Here is a 27549-nt window from a genome sequence, read left to right as displayed (position 1 = left end):
AGTAATCCAGATGCCCTGCTTCTCTACCACTTCCTTATACTGAATGATTGTCCTCTGAATATTTGAAAGAATTTGATAAACACATCACTAATTGTCCCTATCTTTTGCAAAAACAGATTTTCTTTCAGTCCACCTAATCCATTGATTTCCCCACCTGATTTAGATATGAAGAGTTAATTTCCATAGCCATCAAGGTATACAAACCAGGCAAAAAATAATTAAACTAAAAATAATTATATAATACTTTAAAAATGGAATAACCAGCTTATATTAATAAGCAGACTTTAAGGCCAGAATGGGACCATCATGATCATCTATTACTTTCCCTTTGCCTTGTCCCCTCAATCAGAGTTAGTGACTCTTGTTCTTCATCTCTGTAACAGAGCACAGCTACCCTCCTGGCTCCTGCATCTGCTAGACTCAGATAAAGTCACTCAGAGAGCCTACCACTGGTGCTTTTATTTACAAGATTGTGCTCCTACCACCTTCTCACTATACAGCTTATACAGCTCCGGGTTCCTTGTGTCTGAACCCAGGAGGGAAGGGCTTTCTCCCAGTCTGCACTCCCTCACTCTCCTCCGTCCCACCATCCCGGCTTCCTTCTTCCCAACCTCTTATATAGGCTAATTGGGCTAGCAGCTGGCCCTCATTCCCCAATTAGGGCAGGTTCTTACCAGCCAGCTCCACTTTATTCACCTAAATGGGGCTGGCATGGCAGAGGGCTGATTCTGAAGTCTTTCTAATCGGCACCCTGTCACAACCTCCAAGCATTCTTGTCAAGTGCATCTTCCAAGCTGACATCGACCTTCTTCATCTCCTTCTTCATCATCCCAAACCACCCTTTTCTAGGTCTTTCTCATGGTCTTTGTATTGTGACTACTAGCTATCGTACTTTCTGGTCAACTTATCCCTTATCTCGTCACCTAACATGATCCAGCCATCTCAGTAGATACTCCCTCAGCTTTCCCGTTATGAGGCCCATACCATTTCATTGCATAGTCTATCAGCTCTTGTCTTACCTGGAATCCATCTGAAAATTCTCATTTTGGCAGTGGAAGAAGTTGTTCTTCTCTTCCTTATTGGCTAGCATTCTGACTCAAATGTCAGAGCAGGCCTAAACACGATCTTGTATACTTTGGACTTATTCTTATAGTAGAAAATTCCTGTCTACTCCCTCCATTTACACCACATGCTCTTCATGTGGTTCTGTGACAGAGCGCTGAAGCCTAACAGATGGATCAGCACTCTGATCACTGTGGCCTCAATTAGTTCCCCTGGTGATGGCTGACTGAGGAAATAGGGAGGAATTAGTTAATCAGATAGGGAGGCTGGATAAGTTAAGGAACTAATTGGCTCATCAGATGTCTGTCTAGCTTAATAAAAGACAGGAAGGACGTGCTGGGAGTAGGGGGCAGGGAGGGAGAACTTGGCTAGCTGGCTGTGCTCAGTCTGAAGGAGATCTGAAGGAAGGGAGATCACTTCCTCCCAGGGCCCCGATAAACAGGGTTTGAAGGAAATCAGGTCATAAGTATTAGATCTGCTGTATTGCACTGTACAGGAGTTGCTGGAGGGGACTTGAATAAATTTTACAAAGGGGACACACAAGAAGAGAGTGAGTGGTTTCTGTGGTGACCAAGGATGGGGAAGAATCTATGCTCCATTACAAGCTCCTAACCTCTGCATGCCCATTCCCATCATGGCTCAACAATGAACTGAGCATCTAAATTGTTGAACAGACTAACTCTATACCACCTAATTTTACTGGCTTCTCAGTGTCCCTCTCAACAAAGCATCACATATTCTGTCTTTTATTGGATAATTCGTAAGCCATTTTCTTCTAATGCAGCCCTCCAGGGGCCTCCTTCTAAACCCCTTTCCAGTGTGGTGTTATCTTCCTGGGACAACATGCTATCATCAAAAAGCAGGCTTCGTGGAGCCTCTCCCCTAATCTCCTACATCAAAGTGTCCACTCTAATCACAAACATGAATAGTGATTCTTGATGTAGACCTATTCTCCCAAAGAATAACTCTGTAGCCACAGTTGCTTCTCACCGCTTTTCTGCTACCCTCATACCTGTCCATGATAGTCTGAAGATGCGTCTCCAGCAGATTGTGTAATTGCAAGCACCACCATAACAATTCTCTAGGAATACATACTGTAAAATATAAATAAAATATTAAATACTTACTTGGTTGCTCTTTTCTGCTTGGTTATTCCTATTTGAGTCTGGAAAATGGATGTGACATCCTGTTTCTTCCATCACTTTTTTAATGTTATTGCCACCTTTGCCAATCACATGAGAATGTTCTGTATGTGAAACGTCCATCTTCAGGGTGACTCGATTACTCTAGAGGCCAAAAAATCTAATTATTATGGGATTCTTCAGTGTGGAATAGCTTAACATCAGTATTTTGCAGTAAATTACATTTATAAAACTATATTATAGACAGTTAGATCATGAGAATATTTTAACAATGGTTTACTGTTGACTGAATTAAGACTTGTTTAATACTGGAACTTTATATTTAATTGCAAAACCATGAATATTTTCTTTCTGATAAGGAAATCAGTGTGTACCCAAATACATTAGACTCCTAATGTTTCACAAATGGCAAAACACTGTTAAAGAAAGGTGAATGAGAGTTGCACTAGACTAAGAAACGTCAACAGAAATATTGATGTGTGTCACAGTTTGCTCAAGGTAAGATATACTTTTTAGTTTTCAAACTTCCAGATTAAGAGTTAGAAAAATAGTGTTTTAATTCTCTTAAATTAAGACCTAGCTTTTAGATTTCAGGATTCTCATTATATGGTTCTTTTTCGGTTGAGTCTGTAATTCTGCCATTTAAAATAATGCATAAAGTAGTTTGATGCAAATAATTTTTTAAAGTCTAAATGCAAAGACAGGTCTCATTCTCTAGTAAGCAAAGTGGTTTAATGAAATAGTATGTTTTACCTCTGAAGACCTCAGTTTGGTGATCTCTAGGTCACCCTACAGCTAGACAGAAATGACTGCCACTGCACAGGAGACGCCTATAATTAGGACAGTGCAAGTCTAGTGGGGGGAGGCGAGATTCAAGAAATAGCTGGCCTCATACAGTATCTAGCTCCAGTTTGTGTGGCTCAGTCTACTAAAACTAACATTTTAAAAATAGAATACAACAATAATAAATTCATGGTTTTTTGAGCCATGACTCAAAATGAGTGCCAATTCTAATAGGTACAATATAAGGAAATTTTTCAACTCTACGATGAGCCTTTATAGTTAGCTTTCATAAGCCTGTTTGGACTTGCTTTAAAATTGCCAGAGGTAAGACAATGATCTCCATTGGACTTGTAATTTTAAACAGGATACACAATTCTCTCCAGTATACTTGTGGTCACAGGCCTTCATAAATAAAAGTTCCCCAATATCAATTGATCTATCTATCTCCTGGACCATAATGGAATCTTAAGACTTACAGCATGTTTCAATACAGAAAGGTCTTTGAAAAGATTTGTGGATAAGATTATAAAATTAATAATTACCCTACGAAATGGAAAGTTCTCAATCAGTTGGAGGTCAATGCTTAACTCAACAGTATATGTCCCACTACTAGGTTTGAAATGCTAGGAGCAGCACCGAGGATAAGGGAGAAAGAGGGGATTTAGACAAAGATGTCAAAACTGTCTTGCTGAATCTGTTCATTTTGAACCTGAATAATAAACTGACTCTTCCTTTTGGACTCAGTGAAATTAGTTTTTCTTTTTCTTTTGAGTATTACCTTGCATTTTTAATATCAATTCCACTTTTGAAATAAGCTTTTAGTTCTCAGTTTGTTTTTCTGTAACATTAGTGTTTGTCCTACATCTAATGATACCAGACACCTCTGTGTTCCTGGGGAACCAGGGTGCAGTATCCAGCCGGACTCATGAAAGACACCTCCCCCACCCCAGCCTCTGCTTAAACCAAAACCCATCAGAAGAAGAAAACTTGCAGAGAGCAGTGAAGGGCATTGGGAGACACACCTAAACCCCTCCTGACAAAGGTGACAAGATTAAGACATCTCCATTAGCATGCAGAATGGAGAGCAAAGACAACTCCCCCAGCCTCATCTGCATGAAAGATGGGACAGAAGACATCTCAATTTACATACAGAATGGACAACAGAGAACCACATTGAATTCTGGGACCAGAAAAAGCAGGGAAGCACTGCATCCTGGGATTCTCTGCTCCAGATGCTAATGAACCTATGCCTGCACACACACCCAGCTCAGCAGTTATCAGACCAATTCTAGTAATGAATCCTTAATTGATATCCAAATACTGAAGCAGCCTAGTTGCATTGTGAGCTCCCTGGAAGAAAACACCACTCATAGCCAAGAGTGATCAGCTCCTATTGTCTAGTCTAAAGAAAACCCTTGAGTCATCAGTTTACCTATAAACAAATCTAGTGTTCTCCTTTGAACCATTGTAATTTCTCTACAAAAATCCCTACTCACCCTCTAGTCAGGGTTCTGATGCTTAGATCCACACTGTGCCTCAGTTCCACTGGAACTCCATCTCCTGACTGATCGTGCTGGGGGCTCTGCCTGTCTACAGCATTCAGAACCCTCAGCTACCACCATCATCTGGGAACCCTGACCAGTTCAAGCCTCATGGAGTGGGTGAGACCCCCCCCCCCTTCTCTCTCTCTCTGTTTTCCTTTCTACCTTAGGTATTAACCTTTAATCATGTATGTTATGTTGGTTTAGTCCTCCTTGTGTAGTTATTACTATTATTCAATAAATAACTTCTATGGTTAAGTTGGTTGCTTCTCTCTCTCTTGCTGAACTTTACTCGTTTGTGTTTTTAGCTTCCCCCATTCACTCTACAGCAACGCTTCTTTTACCTAAGCTAAAGATCCCTGCAGCGCCCAAAATACTGTGGGGTTTGCTCATCAAGTAGGTTACTGCCAGTACAATTGTGTTGTGAGAGTGGGGATAGGGACGTGCTAAATTTGGGACGCATAAGGGTAACAGCTTGAAAGTACTGCTTGACCCAGTCCATGGAGCCCAGGGGCATATAAGGATAGACAGCTTGAAAGTGCTGCTTCCTCCAGCCCAGTGAGTCCAGAGACATATAAGGGGTCAGCTTGACAGTGCTGATTGACCCGGTCCGCTCAGACTTGCTCTGTTAATATACGTGTGGGTGTTCATCCGGTTCTGGGGTGGGAGTAACCCAGCCCTAGGGACCCTAGGTCCTCCAGCATAGCTCCATTGGGAGGGGACTTGCAGAAGGGAGAAGTAGAGCTCCATATGTAAACACAAGTGACACAAGCAGTACATTGACAGGATTACAGAACCCCCTTCCCCAGAGGAGTAACCCGAATAAATGAGCATACCCCAAAGTAATGGGCAAATCTGGTAACACTAAACATTTACATATATAATGCTAAGAACATCATAACATCTGAGGGCAGAGAGAATGACGTGTCAATTTATAATTTTGTCAAACACTTGATCTGTGAACAAAACACCCCCCCCAGCCATTTAATTAGTAAGCCTCATTATAGTCTAATTTCAGACACAATATTTCATTTCTGAAATATCATAAAATTAGGAAAACACACCATGCTTTCCACAATTCTGTACAACAGAATTGGCCACACAATCCACTATTTGCAGTGGAGTTTGCTTTTTTTTTTTTTTTTTTTTTTAAAGAGAAAACTTCAAGTTTTTAGCCAATATGATACGGAAAATTTCCCCCCAAATGTGAACGGAACAGAACCGGAAACAGTGTTGTCTTCTTAAGTCTGCACAAAACTGAAAAACAGTTTCAAACAGAAGTGTATTGAATTAAGTATCAACACCCCCCCTCCCCCCAGGGACACGTTACTAACCATATTATTAATTTTAATGTAAAATTTTAATATAAGCATCTGCTTTTTAATTTCCTCTAAGTTGCTGCAGAATTCAGTGTCACTATACCATAGAAATAGGGGCCTGCACACAGGATTTTGGCCCAGGATTCAATTTTAAAAATATTTTCTTCTTACTTTTGTGTCCAAGACAGACATGATCTTCTCCTTAGCTTCTTTAACATTTTCTTTTTTTCCAGAGACTTTAATATGGGGATCTAAATAAAGAGAAATAAAGATCAATAAACAAGTCACATGGGGAAAAATCTACCAAAATACTTACTCTTTCACTATCAAGCATTAAACAAATAACCTACTTTTAAATTAAAAAAAAAAAAAAAGCTTTTTGTTGTTCCTTTTAAAAAGAAACAGCTACTTTAGATATATTAAAGTTTAAAGATGAGCTAAAGTACCAAACTCTTTTGGAATTGGCTAAATTACTGCAGCATGTTAATAATCAATTAATTCACTCTTCCCACGTGTTTTATTGTGCTCCATAATATCATAGTAACAAACCGTTTAAAAAAATGCAAGATTACACATTACTACTGTGATATTACAAAGCAATCTACTACGGTGTAGACATGCAACAAAACTGTACCAAATACTTCTCTTGTTGAATGCTAGCAATGGGCAACTCACAGCCATTTGATGTCAGTGTTTTTTGTATGCCAGTTTATGCTTCTACCACACAGAACTTAATCTGTGGATGCTTACCAACTCTTAATTATGTGATTAACATAGTTATTTGATCTCTATACTGTTGTTGTTGTTAGTCATTACACCTAATCGCAAAGCATTGGAATGGACATAAAAAGTTCCTTCCTTTGAGCCATTAATAACAATTCGTGCATGAACAAAATATATTTTTACACATTTAGGAGGCATTCAATACTGAGTATCACCTTACTGAAGCTTTTGCCTAATCAGGCCTAAAGTACTGGATGTAAAAACTTAGGTTTTGACCATAAGAGTTTTCAAGTATCAATGAAATATGAGAAGATGATGTATCCCCAATGAGTTATCAAGCAGAGTACAATGACAATAAAACAAAACCAGGGGGTTAAATTCTGAAACTTTTACTCAGTCAAAATGGTCATTGAAGAATCTGGCTCATGGAAGTTACACAGGACTTGGAACTAACCCCAGTGTCCATTAACTGAAAATGACACCTTAAGTAGAAGAGCAGCACCATCTGGTGTCTGGAAATATGAACTACCATAATCAAATATTTCCAAACAGAAACGAGCCCAAACCAGACAACTCTGAATTTCCTTCCAGGTGTCAGATCTGGATTTTGTAGTCTGGATCTGGTCTTGTCTCTTTTCTCCTAAAAATGAGACCGTATGCCTGTTGACAGTGTAGTGTGGCCCTTTCCTCCATAATGGAATTTGCACTTGCTCAAGGAACTTCTAAATCCACTGTTGCACAATGCATACTAATGTGATTAGACCTGGTACTGCATTTTAACAAAAGCCATCCAACATTCTGTAATATGTATGGGCATTCAAATTTTCAATAGAAGGGGAAAAACAGATATACCAACAGAATAAACCTGCCTTTCTTCTATCACCAGAAATTTAAAACAGTCCTTTATTTTCAACTGAGTACAAAAGGTTTACAAATCAAAAAAGACCACTTGAAATGCTTGGATACTGCTGTGTTCCAATACAAGAGAGAGCAGGTTTTATCTCAACAAGTTTTGAAAAAGTTCAACTGAGGAGCGAGGAATGCTGAAATTTTTTTGCCAAATTGCACAGAAATCACAAAAATGCAACATTTTGAGTTCTAGTTAGACTTAAACAGGCATAGTTTTGTTTTTTAATGGAAAACAGTCACAAAAATGTGATGTGCAATCATGGCATTTACAGAAGCTCTGAAATCCTGCTGTTTCAGACTTTCCACAATGGTGGTGCTGAGCAACTCAACAATTTTTTTAAAGGGCATTTTCTTTATTTTTTTCTCTTGTTTTAAGTTCAGCATAACCCAAGTGGTTAAAATATATTTTAGCTCAAAATCTTGAAAAAATATCTACAAGCAATGATTTTTAGAAGCAGAGATCCCAGCACATTATGAATGCTACAAGTATCTGTTTAGAAACGACATAAAAGGATACTTGTATTTTATTGAAAAGTGGATAAATGATTTTTTAACAATATCTTTCAACACACTTCTGACCAATGACAGAAAGTACCTAGGCCACCATCTTGGTATCTCCTGAAACTTTGTGAAACCAACCCACTTCTTTTCTCCAAATAAGCTAGTACTGTTCAACTGATAGTACTATGTCTGCCTGTCTCTGTTTACTAACATGTGAAAAATTAGGTGAGAATAGATTTTGGAAAAAAAATTTGCCATTTTTCATTTCCTTTGGGTTTTTAGATTTTGTTGGTGTTCTCAGACTCACAAATTTCTCAAGTTCATTATACTTTCAGCCTTTATTTTTGTATCCTAAAAAGAATAAAAACAAAGCATTTTAAATTATGTATTCAATTTTCTTCCAAAAACCAAGAAAGAAAACCCAGCTAAGCCAACAATAGAGATTTTGAAACTCAATACCATTTTTATAATCTATAAAATCTGTCAAGATTACAGTCTTAATCTCCATTCCTTTACAAGGTTTCCCCACAATGACAATACAATGTGATTAAGAATGTGCATATGTTGCTAGTCTATAGAATTTACCCTTTCAGACTCAGCCCTCTCTCTATTTCCAACAGGGAAGGGCAATTTATGGGAATGTCTTGCACCTAACTGCTATAATTCTAATTCTTGTAATTATCATTCCTGAGAGAGTTGCACAGGTACTGAAACTATAAGAAGTCCAGTGAAAACCAATATCTGCCCTGTAACATTGAATCACTAAATACTGAAAAGTGGCAAGTTGAATTATCGAGAAACTGCTCAGGGATTCATCCACAGATTCCGAGAGTTTAAACTCAGAACAGAGAAGATCATTAGATCTTCACCTAGTCTAGCCCCTTGTATAGCACAGGTGATTAAATTTCACCTAGTTACCCCTGTATTGAGCCCAGTAACTTATATTGGCTACCTGATATCTTCCACAAAGACATCCAGTCTTGATTTGAAGACAACAAGTAATGGAGAATCCATCAGTTCCCTTTGTACTTTGTTCTAATCTAATGGTGAATCTCACTATTAAAAATGTGTGCCTAATTTCTAATTTGAATTTGTCAGTCTTCAGCTTTCAGTCACTGGCTCTTATTATGCCTTTCTCTGTTTGATTAAAGAGCTGCAATACCTGCTACTTTCTTCCCATGAAGGTTCTTAGTAATCAAATTTCCTGCCAATCTTTTTGATAAAATAAACAGATTGAGCTCTAAGTCTCTTGCTGTGAGGCATCCAGCCCTTGAATAGTATTTATGGCTCTTTTCTGTACCCTATCTAAACGTTCAACATCCTCTTTTAAAATGTGGACATCAGAACTGGACACAGTATTCCAGCATCGTCACCAATGCTGTAAAGAGAGGTAAAATCACTACTCTCCTGTTTACACACCCAAGGTTCTTAGCAGTCCTATTTGCCTCAACATTGCATTTGGAGTTTGTGTTCAGTTGTTTATCCACTATGACCCCCAAATCATTTTGAGTCACTGCTTTCTAGGGTACAGTCCCCCATTCTGTAGATTTGATGTGCATTCCATGTTCCTAGATGTATAACTTTGCATATGACTGTAGTAAAACTGATGTTTGAAGGGGCCCAGTTTACCAAGCAATCCAGATCACTCTGTGACTGCCCTATCTTCATCATTTTTACTACTCTGTCAGTCTCTGTCATCTGTAAATTTTAATCAAAAGTGATTTTGATTTTCTTTCAGATTGTTGGCAAAAATATTGAGCAGTGTGAAACCTAGTTATGAAGTTTACACACTTGAAAATGAAACAGTGGTGACATCAAACAAAAATACTCAATGTGTTATTGCTTTTGAGGGATGGGGGGAGGCAGGCAGATGTCAATAAACAAGTACAGAACAGTGAGTTAGTTAATGGTAGGAAAAGAAGTAAAGGAGAACAAGAAACACTTTTGCAACTCTATTGTGAAAACAAGATCAAAAGAGGAAATAAGCCTGTTAGTGAAGGAGGAAGGAGAATTAAACTAATGACTCCAATGCCAGACTGAACTTTTTACAAAAGTATCTTCAACAACAGAAATGAAGTTTGAATTGTTATTGCTAAAGAACAGGTGAGGGAAAACTTGGATATTTTGAAAATATACATATCAGGTAGTCCTAACAACAAGGTGGATGAGGTAATGTCTTTTATTGAACCAATTCTGTTGGTGGAAGATAAAGAGCTCTGTGAAGCTCAAAAGCTTATAAGCTTGGAAAAGGTAACTAGAATGTCACAGCTAAATACAAGGTGTGACTGATTGTTAAACATAAGGGGTTAACATATAGAAAGAAACCATTTAAAATGAAGTGGGCAATTAACACTCTACAGTCATAGGATAAAGGAGGGGTAATAGAGTCACATTGGAGTATTGAACCATAAAACCATTGTCTGTTTTAGAAGTCCATCATCCACATCTACCACATCCCCGAGAGTCATAAACCACACACCTGACAATTACATTAATTACTTCCTGAAAAAAATCTCCTGCGAAATCCGTAAACATCACATCTACCACAATCTCTCTACCACTGAGAGGACAGCTATACAATCCCTGAAATCCAACCACCAGATACGGATCAAACCAGCAGACAAAGGGGGTGCCATCATAGTTCTCAACCATGATGACATCATCAACAAAGCCAACTGACAAAACTCTGACACCTACTATAAAAAAACCTCAAAGAAGACCCCACACCACAATTCACACAGGAATTTAAGGATATCATGAAATCCTTCCCCAAACAACTCCAAAAGAAACTCATCTCCCACGTACTCACCCCGGTACCCTCTAAATACCTCCAAAATATACAAACAAGAGAACCCAGGCAGACACACCATATCTGACCATGGCATTCTTAAAGAAGGAATATCAGGACTCTCAGAAACAATCCTCAAACCAGTCACCAAACAAAAGGTCAGTTTCCTCCAGAAACTCAACAATATTGACATCCTCCCTCAGAACATTATCCTTGCTACCATGGAGGTCATGTTCCTATACACAAACTTTCCTCAACATGACAGCATCGCTGTATGCCTCAAATACCTACAAGACAATGGACAACACTCACATATCCACCTTAAACTATCCATTTCATTCTCACCCATAACACATCCCGAAAGAAATCTGTCACAAATCCCCTCGTGGCCTTCATCGCTCCCCCTCCTCACCTCACCACATTCAACAGCAGCAGCAGCAAGTCCCCACAGACTAAGACTCACCAACTCAAAATGGCACCAGACCCTGCCAAAACAGATGCAAATCCTACAGACATATCTCCACTACTATGACAATCCATGGGTCCTACACATGCCTATCACACATGATGTACCCCATCCAGCACATCAAATGCTCTAACAACTAAGCTGCTGAAATCAGACAATCATTACGCTCTCAAATGAACTCTCACAGAAAAATGATAAAAAACAAAAACGCCATATCATCATTGGGTGAAAACTTTTCACAAAGCAAACACTCTATCTTCCCTCTCAGTCTTCATTTTCAAAATAAACCTGTACTACACCTTGAAAAGAAAGATGGGAACTTACATTTCATAACTCTGCTAGACACTAAAAACCAAGGTCTCATTACAACAATTTGTAACCTACTAGCCCTCCTTTGTCCTCTGACTACAGGGTGTTAATTGCTCACTTCATTTTGATTGGTTTCTTCCAACATCTGTCACACCTAGTATTTAGGTGTGAGACTCTAGTTACCTTTTCCAGACCTGAAGAGCTCTGTGAACCTCAAAAGCCTGCCTCGTCCACCAACAGAAGTTGGTCCAATCAAAGATATTACCTCACTCACCTTGTCTCTCATATCCAGGGACCAACATGGCTACAACAACACAGTAAACAAGTCCTAATAGCATGCATTCTGTGGTGTTAATGGAAATCAGCTCACAAGTTTACCAACTACTGAATTATTTTTCTTTTAAGAGTTATGAAGAACTGGGAAAATTCTTCTGATTAAGGCCTGTTCTACACTAGAAAATTAGGTCAGTATATCTCTGTTGCTCAGTGGCATGAAAAATCCACGCTCCTGAGTGGCATAGTTAAGCAGACCTAAGTCCCCACATAGACAGACTGATGAAAGAATTCTTCTGTCAGCCTAGCTCAGGGGTAGGCAAACTTTTGGGCCCGAGGGCCACATCTGTGTATGGAAATTGTATGGCGGGCCATGAATGCTCACGAAATTGGGGTTGGGGTGCAGGACGGAAGGAGGGCTCCGGCTGGGGATGCGGGCTCTGGAGTGAGGTCAGAAATGAGGAGTTCAGGAGTGGGAAGGTTTAGGGTGTGGGGGGAGGTGAGGACTCTGTGGTGGGGCTGGGGATGAGGGGTTTGGAATGTAGGAGGGTGCTCTGGGCCAGGATAGAGGGGTTCGGAGGGCAGAAGGGGGATCAAGGCTGGGGGGGAAGGGGGATGAGGGCTCCGGCTAGGAGTGCGGGCTTTGGGGTGGGTCTGGTGAGGTGTTTGGGGTCCAGGAGGGGACTCCGGGCTGGGACCGAGGGGTTCGGAGGGGGATCAGGGCAGGGGGATGGGCACTGGAGGAGGTCAGGGGTGCAGGCTCTGGGCAGTGCTTTCTTCAAGCAGCTCCCAGAAGCAGTGGCATGTCACCTCTCCGACTCCTATGCGGAAGCACAGCCAGGCGACTCTGCCCCATTCACAGGCGCCACCCCTGCAGCTCCCATTGGCCGCAGTTCCCAGCCAATGGGAGCTGCAGGGGCAGCGCCGGGGGCGCGTGTGGAGCCCCCTGGATGTTCCCTATGCGTAGGAGCCGGAGGGGGACATGCTGCTGCTTTTGGGAGCCCCAAGGAGTGGGACAAGCCCCTGACCCTGCTCTCTGCCTGGAGCACGGCAAGCCCCAGACCCCGCTCCCCGGTGGGAGCTCCAGGGCCGGATTAAAACACTTGACGGGCCAGATGCAGCCCATGGGCCGTAGTTTGCCTACCCCTGACATAGCTTCTGCCTTGTGTGGAGGTAGATTACCCAAATCAATGGGAGAACCCCTCCCATTGGTGTAGGTAGTGTGTATACTGAAGCGCTACAATGGGGCAGCTGCAGCAGTACCACTGTAGTATTTCAAGTAAAGACAACACTCAGTATGGCCATTCTTATGTTCTTAAGGTAACTGAAAAATGGAGAAAAGCAAAACTATTACCAACCTTCAAAAAACGGAAAGTGCCCCAGCAATTATTAATAAGTCTAGCGTTTAATTCAAATAAATAGGAGTGTGATGTTGCAGTCTATATGGTTTTTATAAAAATATGATAATAAGTGAATATAATGTAACTGGGATATGCTTCATGCAAAAGGTCTCTTGTAAGGTATCATTACAAAGCTTATAATCTACTGAGTGTGATCATCCTATTTGTATAAATGTATCACTCTTGAATCTAAAACTAGAAATATAAAATAATAACTGAGGGCCTATTGCAATTATGCAAAATATAACTCTGAGGGCCATTAATGGTGGTTTGAAATCTTGATGACTCCCATTAACCAGGACCATTGTCTGCAGATGGCTGTGTTTTACCTGTGAGTCTTCCTGTATATGTGTGTGCTGGCAAGTGGGTAATGAAGTCTTGCAGTGACATGTGATCATGTCACCTGAACTGGAATCCATCTTTAACCTGGTGCTTTTCCAGTGGGGGGTGGGTAGAAACCCAGAGGGACAAAGGGTTCCTGCCTTATGCAAAAGATATTTAAAGGGGTGGAACAGAACAAAGTGGAAGAGAGAGCCATCATGAAGAACCCCCTAGCTACCACCTAAGCTTGAACAACAGCTGTACCAGGGGAAAGAATTGTGTCCAGGCCTGGAAGGTGTCCAGTCTGAGGAAAAAACTTACTGAAGCATCTCTAAGGGTGAGATTATCTGTATTTAGTTTGATTAGACACAGATTTGAGCATTTTCTTTTATTTTGCTTGGTGACTTACTTTGTTCTGTCTGTTACTACTTGGAACCACTTAAAATCCTACTTTCTGTATTTAATTTTTACCTATTAATTAACTCAGAGTATGTATTAATACCTGGGGGAGCAAACAACTGTGCATATCTCTCTCTCAGTGTTATAGAGGGCGAACAATTTATGAGTTTACCCTGCATAAGCTTTATACAGGGTAAAACGGATTTATTTGGGTTTAGATCCCATTGGGAGTTGGGCATCTGAGTGCTAAAGACAAGCACACTTCTGTGAACTGTTTTCAGGTAAATCTGCAGCTTTGGGGCAAGTATTTCAGACCCTGGGTCTGGGTTGGAGAAGACAGGGTGCTGGAGCCCTGAGCTGGCAGGGCAAACAGGGACAGAAGTAGTCTTGCCATCAACTGGCAGCTCCCAAGGGGGTTTCTGTGATCCAACCGGTCACAAGGAGTTCAAACAGAAAAAAGAAAAGTCACTAAACAACTACATAAAAATAAAATCCTAAGCAATAAAGACCCCACAAAGAGAACGAACAAGCATGGCTGCTTTTGGGTAAGAAATATAAAACTGATGGATGAAGTGAATGAAGTAAATATTTTCTATGAGTTTGTACTGGTGTTTTTGAATAGGCATAATAGATAACAAAAGTGAAGCAACGCTTAGAGAGCTCTAACAACACTGATTTGTGTAGCTTGGTAAATATGATGGCATCAGGAGGATGGTAAGATCTGAAAGTGGGGCTTGGGACAGCTTACTTATCTAATGCTACTCCATCATAAAACAATGCCTACTTTAAACCATTTATAAATGACTCTTCCTCTTAGAGCTCATTGTCTTAATTGCTCAGCAATTGTGAAGACTATTATTATAATAAACTGTAGTTTAACCCTTATAATGAAAATTGACCAAACCCTGTATGTCAATGATTTCCAGATCTAATGTGCTCAGTTTAAAAATTAAATTAAAAAAATAGTCTCTCTCCATGCTAGTCCCAAACTCAATTTGTGAACTAAAATAAAGATGGATTCTTTGCTTTTCATTCTTCCTCACTATTATGTTGACAAAATTCTTCTCTCATCATATCTCTGCACTTCCAGTGCCTTCCAATTATTCTCTCAGTGACACCTGTGTAATCTCATTGCTTTCAGTAGCTTTGCACAGGTGTAACTGACTGGCACGGTTATTGAAACCTGGGAAAGATTGCTCTTGATTATGTACAAGGCGGAACAGAATCCAGTTCACATGTCCACGGCTATTTTTCGCTCTGCATTGCTAACAGGAGTAAAAGCTTATTTTACTAAATAAAGGCAACAGATATGAACAAGTAGAAGAAGCGGAGCTGATGAGAAAAAATGTGCTGTTCTTGCACAGTCACTTCATAGCATACAATCCACACTCCTGAGACACATAGCTATGACAACCTAACCCCCAGTGTAGACAGTACTAGGTTGAAAGAAGAATTGTTCTGTCAGACTAGCTACTGCTTCTCAGAGACATAGAATACCTAAATCAATGGGAGAACCCCTCCCATCCTCGTCAGTAGTGTTTGCACTAAAGAGCTGCAGCTGTTCTGCTGTAATGGTTTAAGTACAGACACCCTCAGATATAACAGCAACATGTCTAGGAGTACCATATCTTTGCCACTTTCACCATAATATAATAAAATTCCTATATCCAAATATTAAAATGCACAGCTGAGGTTTGCTACAATATCATCACCATAGCAACCATATAAAACACACAATCAAACTACAAATCCAATCACATTAAATACGCTAACTACGGGGGCTGTCTTAAAAATATGGATTAAAATTATATCCCCAAGAGAAAAGTAACTTTTTTTGAATATGTTACTGTATCTGTCAGTCTTGCTAGTGGAAAAATATTCCAATCGACTTCAATGGAGTCAGGATTTCACCCTCAATTTTATCCTTCTATGTGGCTGTGCACATTTTATAGAAAACTCTCAGAGCTGGACGGTTTACCCATTGGGACTGCTTTCAGAATTGCTATATCACTGGATGGGAGTGAAAAAGAAGCATTTTTTCCTGAACAAAAAAATAGCATATGAAAACGTGTTAAATGATTACTTCACACACACTAAAACCATAACATTCAAAGTGTTACCAATGAATGCATGGCTTACTACACACTTTGTACAAAGCATTAATTACAAATTCAGCTGCTCTGACTTTCTAAATGCTTTGGCAACTGCTGCCATCAACTAGGAGCCAATTACTTTAAAATCCTTGTTCCAAAGGAGTTGTTACTTTTGGGCACTACAAATATAAGGTTGTCCAGCAATTACAGATGACAAGAGATGTCCATTTGTTGTAGAAATTATGTCAGATACTGACTGTGGAATAAAAACCCATTTTCATACAATAATTTACTAACTGTGATTCCTTTATTAATCCAATGGCTATAAAGCCCAGATTTAAGTGTATATAAAAAAAACTTGCCCTTAGAAAAAAATCTTAATTCATTGGACAAAGTTCTGAATTCTATAGATATTGATACACACACTCAGAATAACTTTTCTGTTAGGCATAAGTGTACAATAGATGGAATTAGTATATTTGTAATGGTATACAATGTGCACAGGCATAATAAAACCTTCATTGGATATCTGTAGATTCAACTGGTCCTGATCCACCAAAGCACTTATGCAAAGCTGGATCAGGACTATACCAATGACATCAGTGTGTCCTGAGAAATGGATTGATGCCCTACAGGAAGATATGATTGTGACGGAAACCTGGAACTGGGGAACCGCTGCACCCCCTTAACTCTCCAGCCTGTGCTGTCTCTCACAATGCTTTGCTACTGACAAGCAACAAACCCCTCCAGGTGCTGTTACCACTCAGCACAACAGCATGTGGAGCACCACACCCAGCTATATTGCATGAATCCTTCAAGAACCACTCATAAATCTCACAGAGAAAGGCACCAACTAATTCCCCCCAGCTCCCCAGCAGAGAGGACATAGACCAGCCTTTGTAAACTGAGTTGAGATTTCCCAAGCACTACAACCAAAACACACTTTTAGGTAAAATATAAAACAGATTTATTACTACAGAAAGATGGATGAATATGGGGGCTCCAGGATGCTACTTTGAGGTACAGAGTGTCACAATTATTCAAAAGAATTTCTACCACAAGGAACATCAGTTGTGGGGATCCTACATTCTTATTGAAAAGGATCTCATTTTAGAGAATATGTTGAATGTTTTTGAGTATAAAGCTTTTAACCACATTGGAGTTAAGCAACCCAAAATAATGGTTCAAACACTTCATGATTTACCACAATAGGAGTTACCTTACAAAGTCAGAGCAAATAATGGATGTCAAGTTATGAACAATGAGATAAGATACTGGAAACCTAACTACAAATTTACATATGATCTTTGCTATACAGGTATGGAACAAATTAATGAGAAAAGCTTACTAGCTGCATGGAGATAGGGGTTCTAACTCTGAGCACGTAAGATAAGATAAACGTTACAAATCTGGGAAAGATTTTTCTTATGAAGTGTTAGATAACTGCAGTAATACTTCCACCCTTCCCAAAATAAAGTAAAAACGTGGCTTTCAATATGATCTATTTTAGTGGGGGCTATTTTTCTGTCAAAAGAACTTGAAGAGTTAATCTAATGTCAGCAGCAGTTTTCCTTCCTGAAGAACGGGAGGTTTATGCATAACAGAACTACATATATTATTCAGTGAGTCAAATTTATCACATGAAATAGTAGGAAGCTACAGTAACACGAATGTAAGGATCACCTCAGGAAGTGGTTCCCAACCTTCTTCAGTTTTTTGCATTCCCTGTTTGAAGTGGGTTGCTGGTGCCCCCACCCACCATCCCTTGCTTCGTGAATTAGCACAGTCGCTATCTTCTCTCCTCCTTTTGTGCCCATTCCTCCCGCCCCCCCTTGCAGCTCTATAGGGATGGGGGTTTCATGTGCTCTTGTAGTTGAGCTGAGTCCAGGAGAATGTGAAGTTTGGGCTAGCACTCTTCTGCCTGGCCCTGCAGCCTTGTATTTATGAGCCACTGCCATGGCTGGGTGCACTGGAGCATCTGTGGGAACAACTTTGAAAGGATTTGCCCACAGATTGTTCATTAATGACCATGGAATGGGGAGAATAGCGAAGTGGGCACAATTTACAGTGCTACACAAGTACAGCCAAGAGCGCAGAAGGCAAGCCATGGCATTCCACCTGTCCCAGGCTCCCTCAGAGACCAGTGCTGGGAACTGGACCCAGCTACCTCCATCTCTCCTTAATCTACTTCAAGCAGGTGGAGTTTGGAAAGCCCTAGCCCCTTCAGAACTCTTTTCCTCAAGCAGTCAGCAACAGCCACACCCAAGGCATAAGGTACAAGTCAGGGCCTTCCTGCTGCCCTTTATCCCATTTGTAGGCCATTGCTGCCTACTGACACTTTTACTCAGCTCTGAAACTTGCACTTGGGGTACTGTTTTTTTCATTTGCTCCATTTGACATGGGGTTTCTGTTTCCCACCTCTAAGAAGCCTTTAATTGCCCAATACATTAATACTATCTATTGTGCTTGTTCTTCCTCCTCATCCCCTTCTACTTCATAGACTCATAGACTTTAAAGTCAGAAGGGACCATTATGATCATCTAGTCTGACCTCCCACATGATGCAGGCCACAAAGCCGTCCCAACCCTTTCCCTTGACTCTGCTGTTGAAGTCCCCAAATCTTGGTTTAGAGACTTCAAGTAGCAGAGAATCCTCCAGCTAGTGACCTCTGCCCCATGCTGCGGAGGAAGGCGAAAAACCTCCAGGGCCTCTGCCAATCTTCCCTGGAGGAAAATTCCTTCCCGACCCCAAATATGGCGATCAGTAGAACCCCGAGCATGTAGGCAAGTTTCTCCAGCCAGACCCTCATTGGCCATTGATACTATTTACCAGCGATGGCACACTGTTCGTTTGACTAAAATCCTCAGTTTACTTCTTTCTTTGCTCTTTCCCATAATCCCTTGACTCCTTCTCACCAATCCTCTCCCTAATTCAGCCCCAACAAGAGCCCATTCCAACAAAAGAACACAAACAAAATGCAGCACCCATAAGACTAAGTTTCAATATATAAACAGAATAGCCTGCATGCACATCCCACATCCCCCCAGTTGAAGAGGGACCAGTTCCAGTAGCACCTATCACTACCACCTTCTACAAAGGTTCTTTCAGGGCAGCACTCCAAAGCCCCCCGTTCCCTCAGAGGTGCAGTACCAGCAAAAATTCTCATAATGTTTCTCTTACTCTACAGATACCAGAATCTATATGCTTTCAGCAGAATAATGGAGCTTCCAGGACTCCAGTATCCATTAACAACAAGGTAATGACCTAATCTGAACCCTCATGTCTGTCTTGCACCACTTTGCCTCCTGTTATCTTCTCCATCCACATGTTCCTCCTCTTTCCCATACATCTCCTCTTTCCTTGCATCCTTTCCTGCTTTGACATTACTCCTCCTCCATCACCCTTCTTACCTCATCTATTTTCTCCCTTTAAAAAAAGTACTTTTAAAATTAAAGTACAATCTCTCTCTTGCTAATATTAAAGGCTCACGTATGACAGACAACTTCCTAAATTTGTTTGTAACCTTTGTGCTCTCCCCTTCTTGTGTCCTATCTTAGGACAGGTCTACACCAAAAAGCTCTGCATTGGTATAGCTACACAGGTGTAGCTATACCAGCAAACCCTCCTAGTACAGATGCAGATTACACTGTCAAAAAAAAGTGCTTTGGGCAGTATATCTTATGCCAGTTCAGCAAGCGAAATAAGCTATTCCAGCAAAAGCATTTGTATGCTGGCAAACCGCAGCTTTTGCCAATATAGAAACATCACAAATAATCACACCCCTAACTGACTGAATTTTCTAACAGATTTACATTTAGATTGCAAGCTCTTCAGAGCAGAGACTATGTATCATTTGTTTAGAGACGAAACACTGAATGCTTTAAAAAAAATAACAGTCATGACTATACTAGACTTGGAGGAACTCCAGAAAGTTTTGAAAAGCTAGACAATTGGGCTGCAAATGGCAGATGAAATTCAATATTGAAAATTCAAAGTAATTTTCATTGTTTACATACAATGTGAACTACCTATACACATGTAGCTATTTAGGAAGAAACAGGCATTCTAGATGACAAAAACATCTTTCCAATGAAAACATCTGCTCAGTGATCAACAGTGGTCCAAAGCAAACAATATATTAAGGAGTTTGAAGAACAAGATCATACTGAAAACAAACACCATTATGTAAATGGAAAGTATGCCCTCACCAGGAATGCTACATTCAGGTATTATTTAAATGTTTATATTGCAGTAGCACCCAAAGGCCACAGTCAGGACTAAAGTCGCTCTGTGTTAGGCACTGTACAAACACAAGAAGATGGATGTCTCTATCCCACAGAATCATCCCATCTCATAAGAGGATACCAGAAATGGGATACAAATAATATAAGAAAATATAAATATAAGAAAAAAGGAACATTAATGAAATTGAAAGGCAAGACATTTCAAAGGAAAAATCTTTAAAAGTTAAAAAAAAAAAAACGGAATAAAATACCTAGTTATCCGCCGATCTCATTGTCACAAGACATGACTGATTGGTGCCAAGTGCTTAATACAGTGGTTCTCAACAGGATTAGACATTTATATGGATTAGAACATCCATGGTTACATAAAATGTATAAAGAGTGTTAAGAACACTCATGATTCACAGCAAAAGCCACCAACTAACTGATAGGAGTTAGGAAAATCATCCCTTTTGGGCAGCTTAGACCATACTTATTCATTATGGGATTTCTTGACCCTTCTTCTAAAGCATTTGGTACTGGCCACTATTGTTGGCCCTAATATTGGAGTCTATGCACCACTGGCCTGATTCACTAATTCCTATGTTAATATTTGCAATGGGGAATTCCACTAGCCAGGGATGTGGGACAAGAAACCTTCTTCATTTTCTCTCTTCTCCTCATTATTCCAATCCCCAAACTAGTCTGGTGCCTTCCCAAGCTAAGAAACAGGAGCCTCAGAACCTTTCTACTTTTCCCAAACACTACAGCACATTTTGTTTCTATTTTTAAAACAGTTCTATTATTCAAACTGAGGACTTATTCTCATTTACACTAAAGCTCCTTTATCCCACTCTGGCTCTGTAAAGTGGTCTTAGTGTAAATGATAATTAGGCCCTGAATTTTCAAAACAGAATATACAATATAAAATCTTAGAAAAGAAGGCTGGTCTTGTGGTTAAGACACTGAAATGTGACTTGGAGGATCTGGGTCAATTTCTGCCTCTGATACAGATTTCCTGTGTGTCCTCAGACTAAATTGCTTAATCACATGGTGTCTTAGATCACAATCTCTTTAACCCCCCTTTCCCTCCCTATGACGAAATGGGGGATTTTCTTGTTTGTTTTCTTGTTTTCGGTGGGGTTTCAATGGTTTGTATGCGGAGAGGGTGGGACTCAGTTTCCTTGGGTGTTACTGGTTTAACGAGGTGAGGGGAGAGGGAGTTTGTTGTTACAGAGGACTGGAGAGCGAACGTGGGACCCCAGCCAATGTCCTGAAGGATGGACACCCCAGCGACCGGTGACCTGAGACCCCGAACCGGAGACCCAGCTCAGGAGTTGCAGCCGGTTCTGGCCAGTGGGAGAACAATGGGCTGCAGAGTGAGGAGCCAGTGACCTAACCAGCCGGTTCCAGCCAGAGGACAGAAGCGAGCAGAGGAGGCCCCAGTTTACAACCCTGTTTACCTGGACAGAAGACAATGGACAGAGGCGGGGTTTGGGGCCGGGGAGCTCAGATGCCCAGCTGGGAAGCAGGGGGGCTCTGGGCTGGAGAGGGGGAGCAGGCAGATCCCACCTGGAAGCAGAGAGACTGGGATGTGCTGGGCTGAGGGAGGCCAGGCCTGAGGCCCTGAGAGTTTCCTGTGTTGTGTTCAACTCTCAATAAATCCTCCTGTTTTATGCTGGCTGAGAGTCACTCTGGTCTAGAGAACAGGGTTGCATCAACCCCTTTGGGGGTGGAGGCCCCGGGGGTCCTGAGCGAGTGGACTCCCTGAAGGGGCCCACGGCAGAGACAGACGTGCTAAGGCTCAGAGAGGTGCGGCTCCAGGAGGTGGAGGGGCCTGACCCCGAGAGAGAGTGGACCCCCGAGAAGGGCTGTCACACTGAAAGGGGTACTCCCCACGGACCACACGGGGCCAAGAGTGGGCACAATCTGTGAGTCCGTGACACTCCCCACCCCCCAAAAAAATAGTGCAGGCCTACCTCACGGGTATTGTGAGGAAAAATTCATTAATGTCTGTGAAGCACTTAATCTATGGTGATGGAGGATTTGCAAGTATCTAGACCAGGAGTAGGCAACCTACGGCATGCGTGCCAAAGGCGGCACGTGAGCTGATTTTCAGTGGCACTCACACTGCCCGGGTTCTGGCCACCGGTCCGGAGGGCTCTGCATTTTAATTTAATTTTAAATGAAGTTTCTTAAACATTTTAAAAACCTTATTTACTTTACATACAACAATAGTTTAGTTATATTATAGACTTATAGAAAGAGACCTTCTAAAAATGTTAAAATGTATTACTGGCACGCGAAACCTTAAATTAGAGTGAATAAATGAAGACTTGGTACACCACTTCTGAAAGGTTACCAACCCCTGATCTAGACAAATGTGATTACTATTTTTCGAGTTACACAGTTAAATTAAAAGTAAGGCTCACAGCATTCTGATAGAAAAAGGTCCATTTATTGTGACTCAAGATTACGAAATGTACTATGTGAAGAACTCTAAGCTCCAACCAGTGACTGAGTGGATAAGAAAAATTAAATTTTGAAGGGCTACATCCTACTCTCTCTCCCCTTGTGTCTTTGCTATCTCCCTGCTTTCCCTCTTACTTGTCTCTCCCGACAGAACATCCTTAGAAGAATATTTGTGCTGCTCCTGCATGGAGCATCACAATGAAGCTGGGAAGAAAAAATAAATCCTTTTCAGTTTGCTTCTGCCAGCATTTCATGGAAAACAGTGTAGGTACAACCCCTCAATAAAGGATTTCCTTGCTTAGTAATTTAAACACCCTAAGAACATTAAACTCTGGAAAACATTGCATTACAACAATCCTGCATCCACTGAAGTCTGCTGTTTCCCCTCATTACACTAGAAAGTGATCAGAGTATCATTTGGGTTCTTGCGAAGGAGACTAGAACAACAGGAGAAATTGCTAAATACTGGACAAAGTGCATTGTGGCATTTAGATTTGGGTAGCCATTGTCAAAAAATGATTTGGTGTTTGTCAAAACTTTCATCGTAGAAGTCATGTTAGATTTAAAAAAAATGAATATTCAAAGGCACACTAAGTAATGTGGCTGTTTAATGTGATCACGACTGAAAACAATAACTGCATAATCAGCCCCGGTAAAAAGAGTAATAATTTTATTATAAAATATATTAGCAAATCCTATGTTCAGACCTGTCAATAGGCATGGAAATATCAAGGCACAGCAACAAATTAAAGAAAAGTTTAGAATTCCAAAAAAGAACCAAAAAAAAAAAAAGGCCAGAAATATTAAGCAAGCTTAAACTGATTACCTGTATATTTTAGTATTTTTGGAGAGAAAACTATTGATGACTGGATTTCTGGATCCAGTGACAAGGAAAATGAAGTTGAAAAGAAGACTTCTCTTAAAACACAGGCAGAGGTAAGACAAGAAATAGTTAACAGAACCTAAGACAAAGGAAAGTAATATAAAAAGACAGTAAAAATGGCCAGATTTGAAGGGAGAAGAAGGCGGCCAATGTGGAGAAGGAGAAAACCTGCAAAGAAGAAAGAAGAATCAATTAATTGCAATCATTAAAGGGTTAGATTTTTAATTTCAATTTCTTAAGCTTATATAATTTTCAATTCAGAAATGGTTTTTTGCACAATGTTTAAAAGACTCAAATTATTTATTACAATGTTTTTCCACAAATAATATTGATGGGGATACTTTATAATTGCATTAAGACCTTTGAGGGCATGTGCCATGCTGAAATATTCCCACTTCTTGGATGATTACTCCTTAGCCTTATGCCTGACAAAACAACCAAAATGAGGCGATATCTTAGTATGATACAAACCCTGTCATGTCTTGTTAATTAAGTATGGGAGTAGTGAATTCCCAATTCTTTACTTAAGGGTCAACTGCCACCATACACCTCAAAGCACAGAACATAGGACCACAATGCAGGAAAGAGAAAATGTGAAAAAGATAACATTGCTATGGGATAAATTTAATAGAAAATAACATATTGAAAAAACAGCATTTTTAAGTAATGGAGAATGTCCCTTATGCAGCTCATTATGGTTGTCATTTTCCATTATAGCCTTTTTCTTGGTGGATTATTTTTTGAACTCAAGATTTTGAGGTTTAAGCCTGAAAATTATTTTAATTTTAAATTTTATGTTTGCATTTGCAAAAAATCAGTGTAGTTGTATCTTGTTAAAAAAAAAAAAATCAGTAAAAGTTATGGCACCTCCTATGGCATGAATCTAAGTGACTGAGACCCAATCTTCTTCATAGCTTCTCCCATTATCTATCCCAAGAGCATTTAGTTTGAATCTTTATGCTTCCAGACTCTTTTGCTATGCTTCCTACTGTCTTATTACTCCAGCTAACTGCATTCCAGTGTTTCTTCACTGCAAAACATGACTAATAGAGCTAAGCTTTGCTGACTGAATGATTACAATTAACCCTCTGTTAGTGCACAAAACACAGGCTTTGGGAAAAATCATGAAGCAGAGAATATTGAAACCAGTACAAGTTAAGCTGTAACAAAACTAGACAGAACATGAAAAAAAATTAAAGTGGGAGATTCTTGGGTGTTCATTAACACTACAGATGGACAATTTTTGGTTTTATTTGCAAAAAAAAGTACCAATTTTCTTTGCCCTAATAGACTTCCATTGGGCTTGGGAGAGATATTTTTCAGAGTTTTATTTTCCCTTCCTGGAGATCTGCTTTTTCAATTTTATTATCCTTGAATTATCTTTAAAAAAAATTGGATAGTAATTTTTTGGAGCCTGCTTTTACCTATGTAGCACAAAAAAGCAATTTCCTTAAGTAGCACAATCTTGGATAAAAAAAGCTGAAGCAAAATTCTATTCTAGACCTAGTCAAGTAGCAAAGACTATAAAATTCAATCAACATATGAAAACAGATCCTCACAGCAAGCCACAACAAAGTATCATCAGTGGTTGTTGTTTCAACTCCAGTATCTGAATCCTGATAAGCACATATTTATTATTCATTGGTTAAACAACAACAAAAATTATTTGTCAGGCAGAAGATGTACTATCTTCTGTACCGGTGGATAAATAAGGATCTAGATAACTTGTTCTAGGAACATGGTATCTACAATCAGACACTCAGGGTATGTCTACACTGCAATTAAAAACCCACGGCTGGCCCATATCCAGCTGACTCAGCCTCGTGTGGCTCGAGCTAAGGGGTTGTTTAATTGAGGTGAAGACATTCGGGCTTGGGCTGGGGCCCACGCTCTAAGACCCTGAGAGGTAGGAGGGTCCCAGAGCTTGGGTTGCAGCCCGAGCCGGAACGTCTACACCGCAATTAAACAACCCCTTTGTCTTAGCCCCGGAAGCCCGAGTCAGCTGGCATGGACCAGCTGTGGGTTTTTAATTGTAGTGTAGACATACCCTTAGATACCACAGAATATGCTCCGGGGAGAAAGTTCACGATGCATACCTTAACTCACTTAAAACGGCCTTCACCAAAGAAGGACACTCCACCAGAGAAGTAAACCACCACATGGAATAGACCACCCAAATAACCCAAGAGAACCTATTTCAATACAGAAGTAAAACTCCCTTTGACTGCACGTCTCTAGTTATCACCTAGCACCCAACACTGGAACTCGTATGGAGTATTATCAAACAATTACAACCCATGCTCAATGGAAAACACATCCTGAAAAAGTATCTTTCCAGAACCCCGTCTTCTGGATTTTAAACAACCCTCCAGCCTCTCCAAACTCATCATTAGAAGCAAGCTCCCTGCAGACCAGGGCACACTAAGTCAAAGAGGCACCAGACCCCGCAAAACCTGTAGACATATCTCCACTGCTACAATGATCAACACCTCCCCCCCCACATACCTTTCAAGATCCATGCCTATCACAATATGTGCTATACCTCATCCAATGCACTAAATGCTCCAATAACAACTATATGGGTGAAATGAGAATCACTACACTGTTCATTGAACTCGCACACAAAAAATGATTAAAGCCGAAACCACTACAAAAGCAATCACTCTGTATCTGATCTCTGAGTCCTCACCTGCAACATCTCCAAAAGACGAGGCTGGGTGGGAGCTTACATTTTTTACTCTGCTAGATACTAAAAATCATGGACTGAATAGACACACTGGATGTATCGTTTATTACGATAACCTATAACCCACTAACCCCCCCATCTTTTTTTCCCTCTCCTTTTCCCCCTGTAAGCAGAGAGATGTTAACAGTCCTCTTCACCTTGAAACTTGTGTTAACTACTTACGTTAAATAATCTGCTCCACCTTGTATTTAGCTGTGACACTCTGGGATGTCTACACAGCAAAGAAAAACCCGCAACTGGCCAGTGCCAGCTGACATGAGGGCTGCAGGGCTGTTTTATTACTGTGTAAAAGTCTGGGCTTGGGTTGGAGCCCTGGGACCCTTCCTCTCTGGAGGGAATGAAATGCCCCGCAGGCCTGTGTCAGCTGGCACAGGCCAACCATGTGTTTTTCTTTGCTGTGTATGTGGACATACCCTCTCAGTACATTTCCCAGACCTGAAAAAGAGCTCTGTGTAAGCTCAAAAGCTTACATCTCTCACCAACAGAAATTGGTTCAATAAACTATATTACCTCACATACCTAACAAAGCATACATCTAAATACCAGTATTATAGTGTGTTTTTCAATAAAAAGAAGCCTTGATTTTGTCCTGTTGCTGCCAGGGGCAAGCAGCAGCAGAAAGGTACCGGGCAGTAAGCCGGAGATGTGGGACAACAGCATGTATGAACGGCAGAACAGCAGCAAAGAGGAGTCTATGGATAGGAGAATGGAGATCTGTCTAGAAGTCCTGCAGCTCAGAGACTCATTACTTCCAGAATGATCGATTGGAACTAATATTCCAGGCTTTAGGGGCCTGAGGGGCCCCATGAGACATGGTTATCCTTAGACATTGTACTGGACTACTCTTAGGGGCAGTTAGCAAGTGTTAGCTGAGCTTCCTAGCATGCCCAGAGTATTTACCCCCTTTGGCAGCCCTAATATAGAATCCTTGGCTATTCAAAATATGAAAGTGTTAATGGGGATCCTCACCAAGGCCTAGAGCCCTGAATCCCAGTGCGTGGAATGCCTACATTGTTTGACTCTGAACTCCTGGTATACACAGCATGTTATCAGACATCTAGAAGCAACTGATGTACCACACAACTTGCAGAAGCACCCTGCAGTGGAGTCCGTTATGGTATCATAACTGCTAACGGCAGATGAGCCAAAACCAATAATCAGTAATGTAATACTAGCCTTTTTGGAAGACTGTTCAG

At 40.6% G+C, this 27549-nt stretch overlaps 1 protein-coding gene across 1 annotated transcript in view; it reads right to left on the bottom strand.

Moving 5' to 3' along the window:
• Positions 1 to 27549, bottom strand: part of BICC1 (BicC family RNA binding protein 1) — a 211339-nt gene that overhangs the window by 34243 nt on the left and 149547 nt on the right. Inside the window, exons 4-5 of the mRNA XM_054034620.1 lie at positions 6019 to 6098; positions 2190 to 2348 (exon numbers count right to left, since the gene is read on the bottom strand). Coding sequence (XP_053890595.1) covers positions 2190 to 2348; positions 6019 to 6098 — 239 coding nt within the window. The remainder of the gene's footprint in view (positions 1 to 2189; positions 2349 to 6018; positions 6099 to 27549) is intronic.

The sequence above is a fragment of the Malaclemys terrapin genome, chromosome 7 (genome assembly GCF_027887155.1).
Source record: "Malaclemys terrapin pileata isolate rMalTer1 chromosome 7, rMalTer1.hap1, whole genome shotgun sequence".
Taxonomy (NCBI): Eukaryota; Metazoa; Chordata; order Testudines; family Emydidae; genus Malaclemys; species Malaclemys terrapin.
Note: the sequence above shows the minus strand (reverse complement) of the source record. Positions and strands in the feature narration are given on the sequence as shown.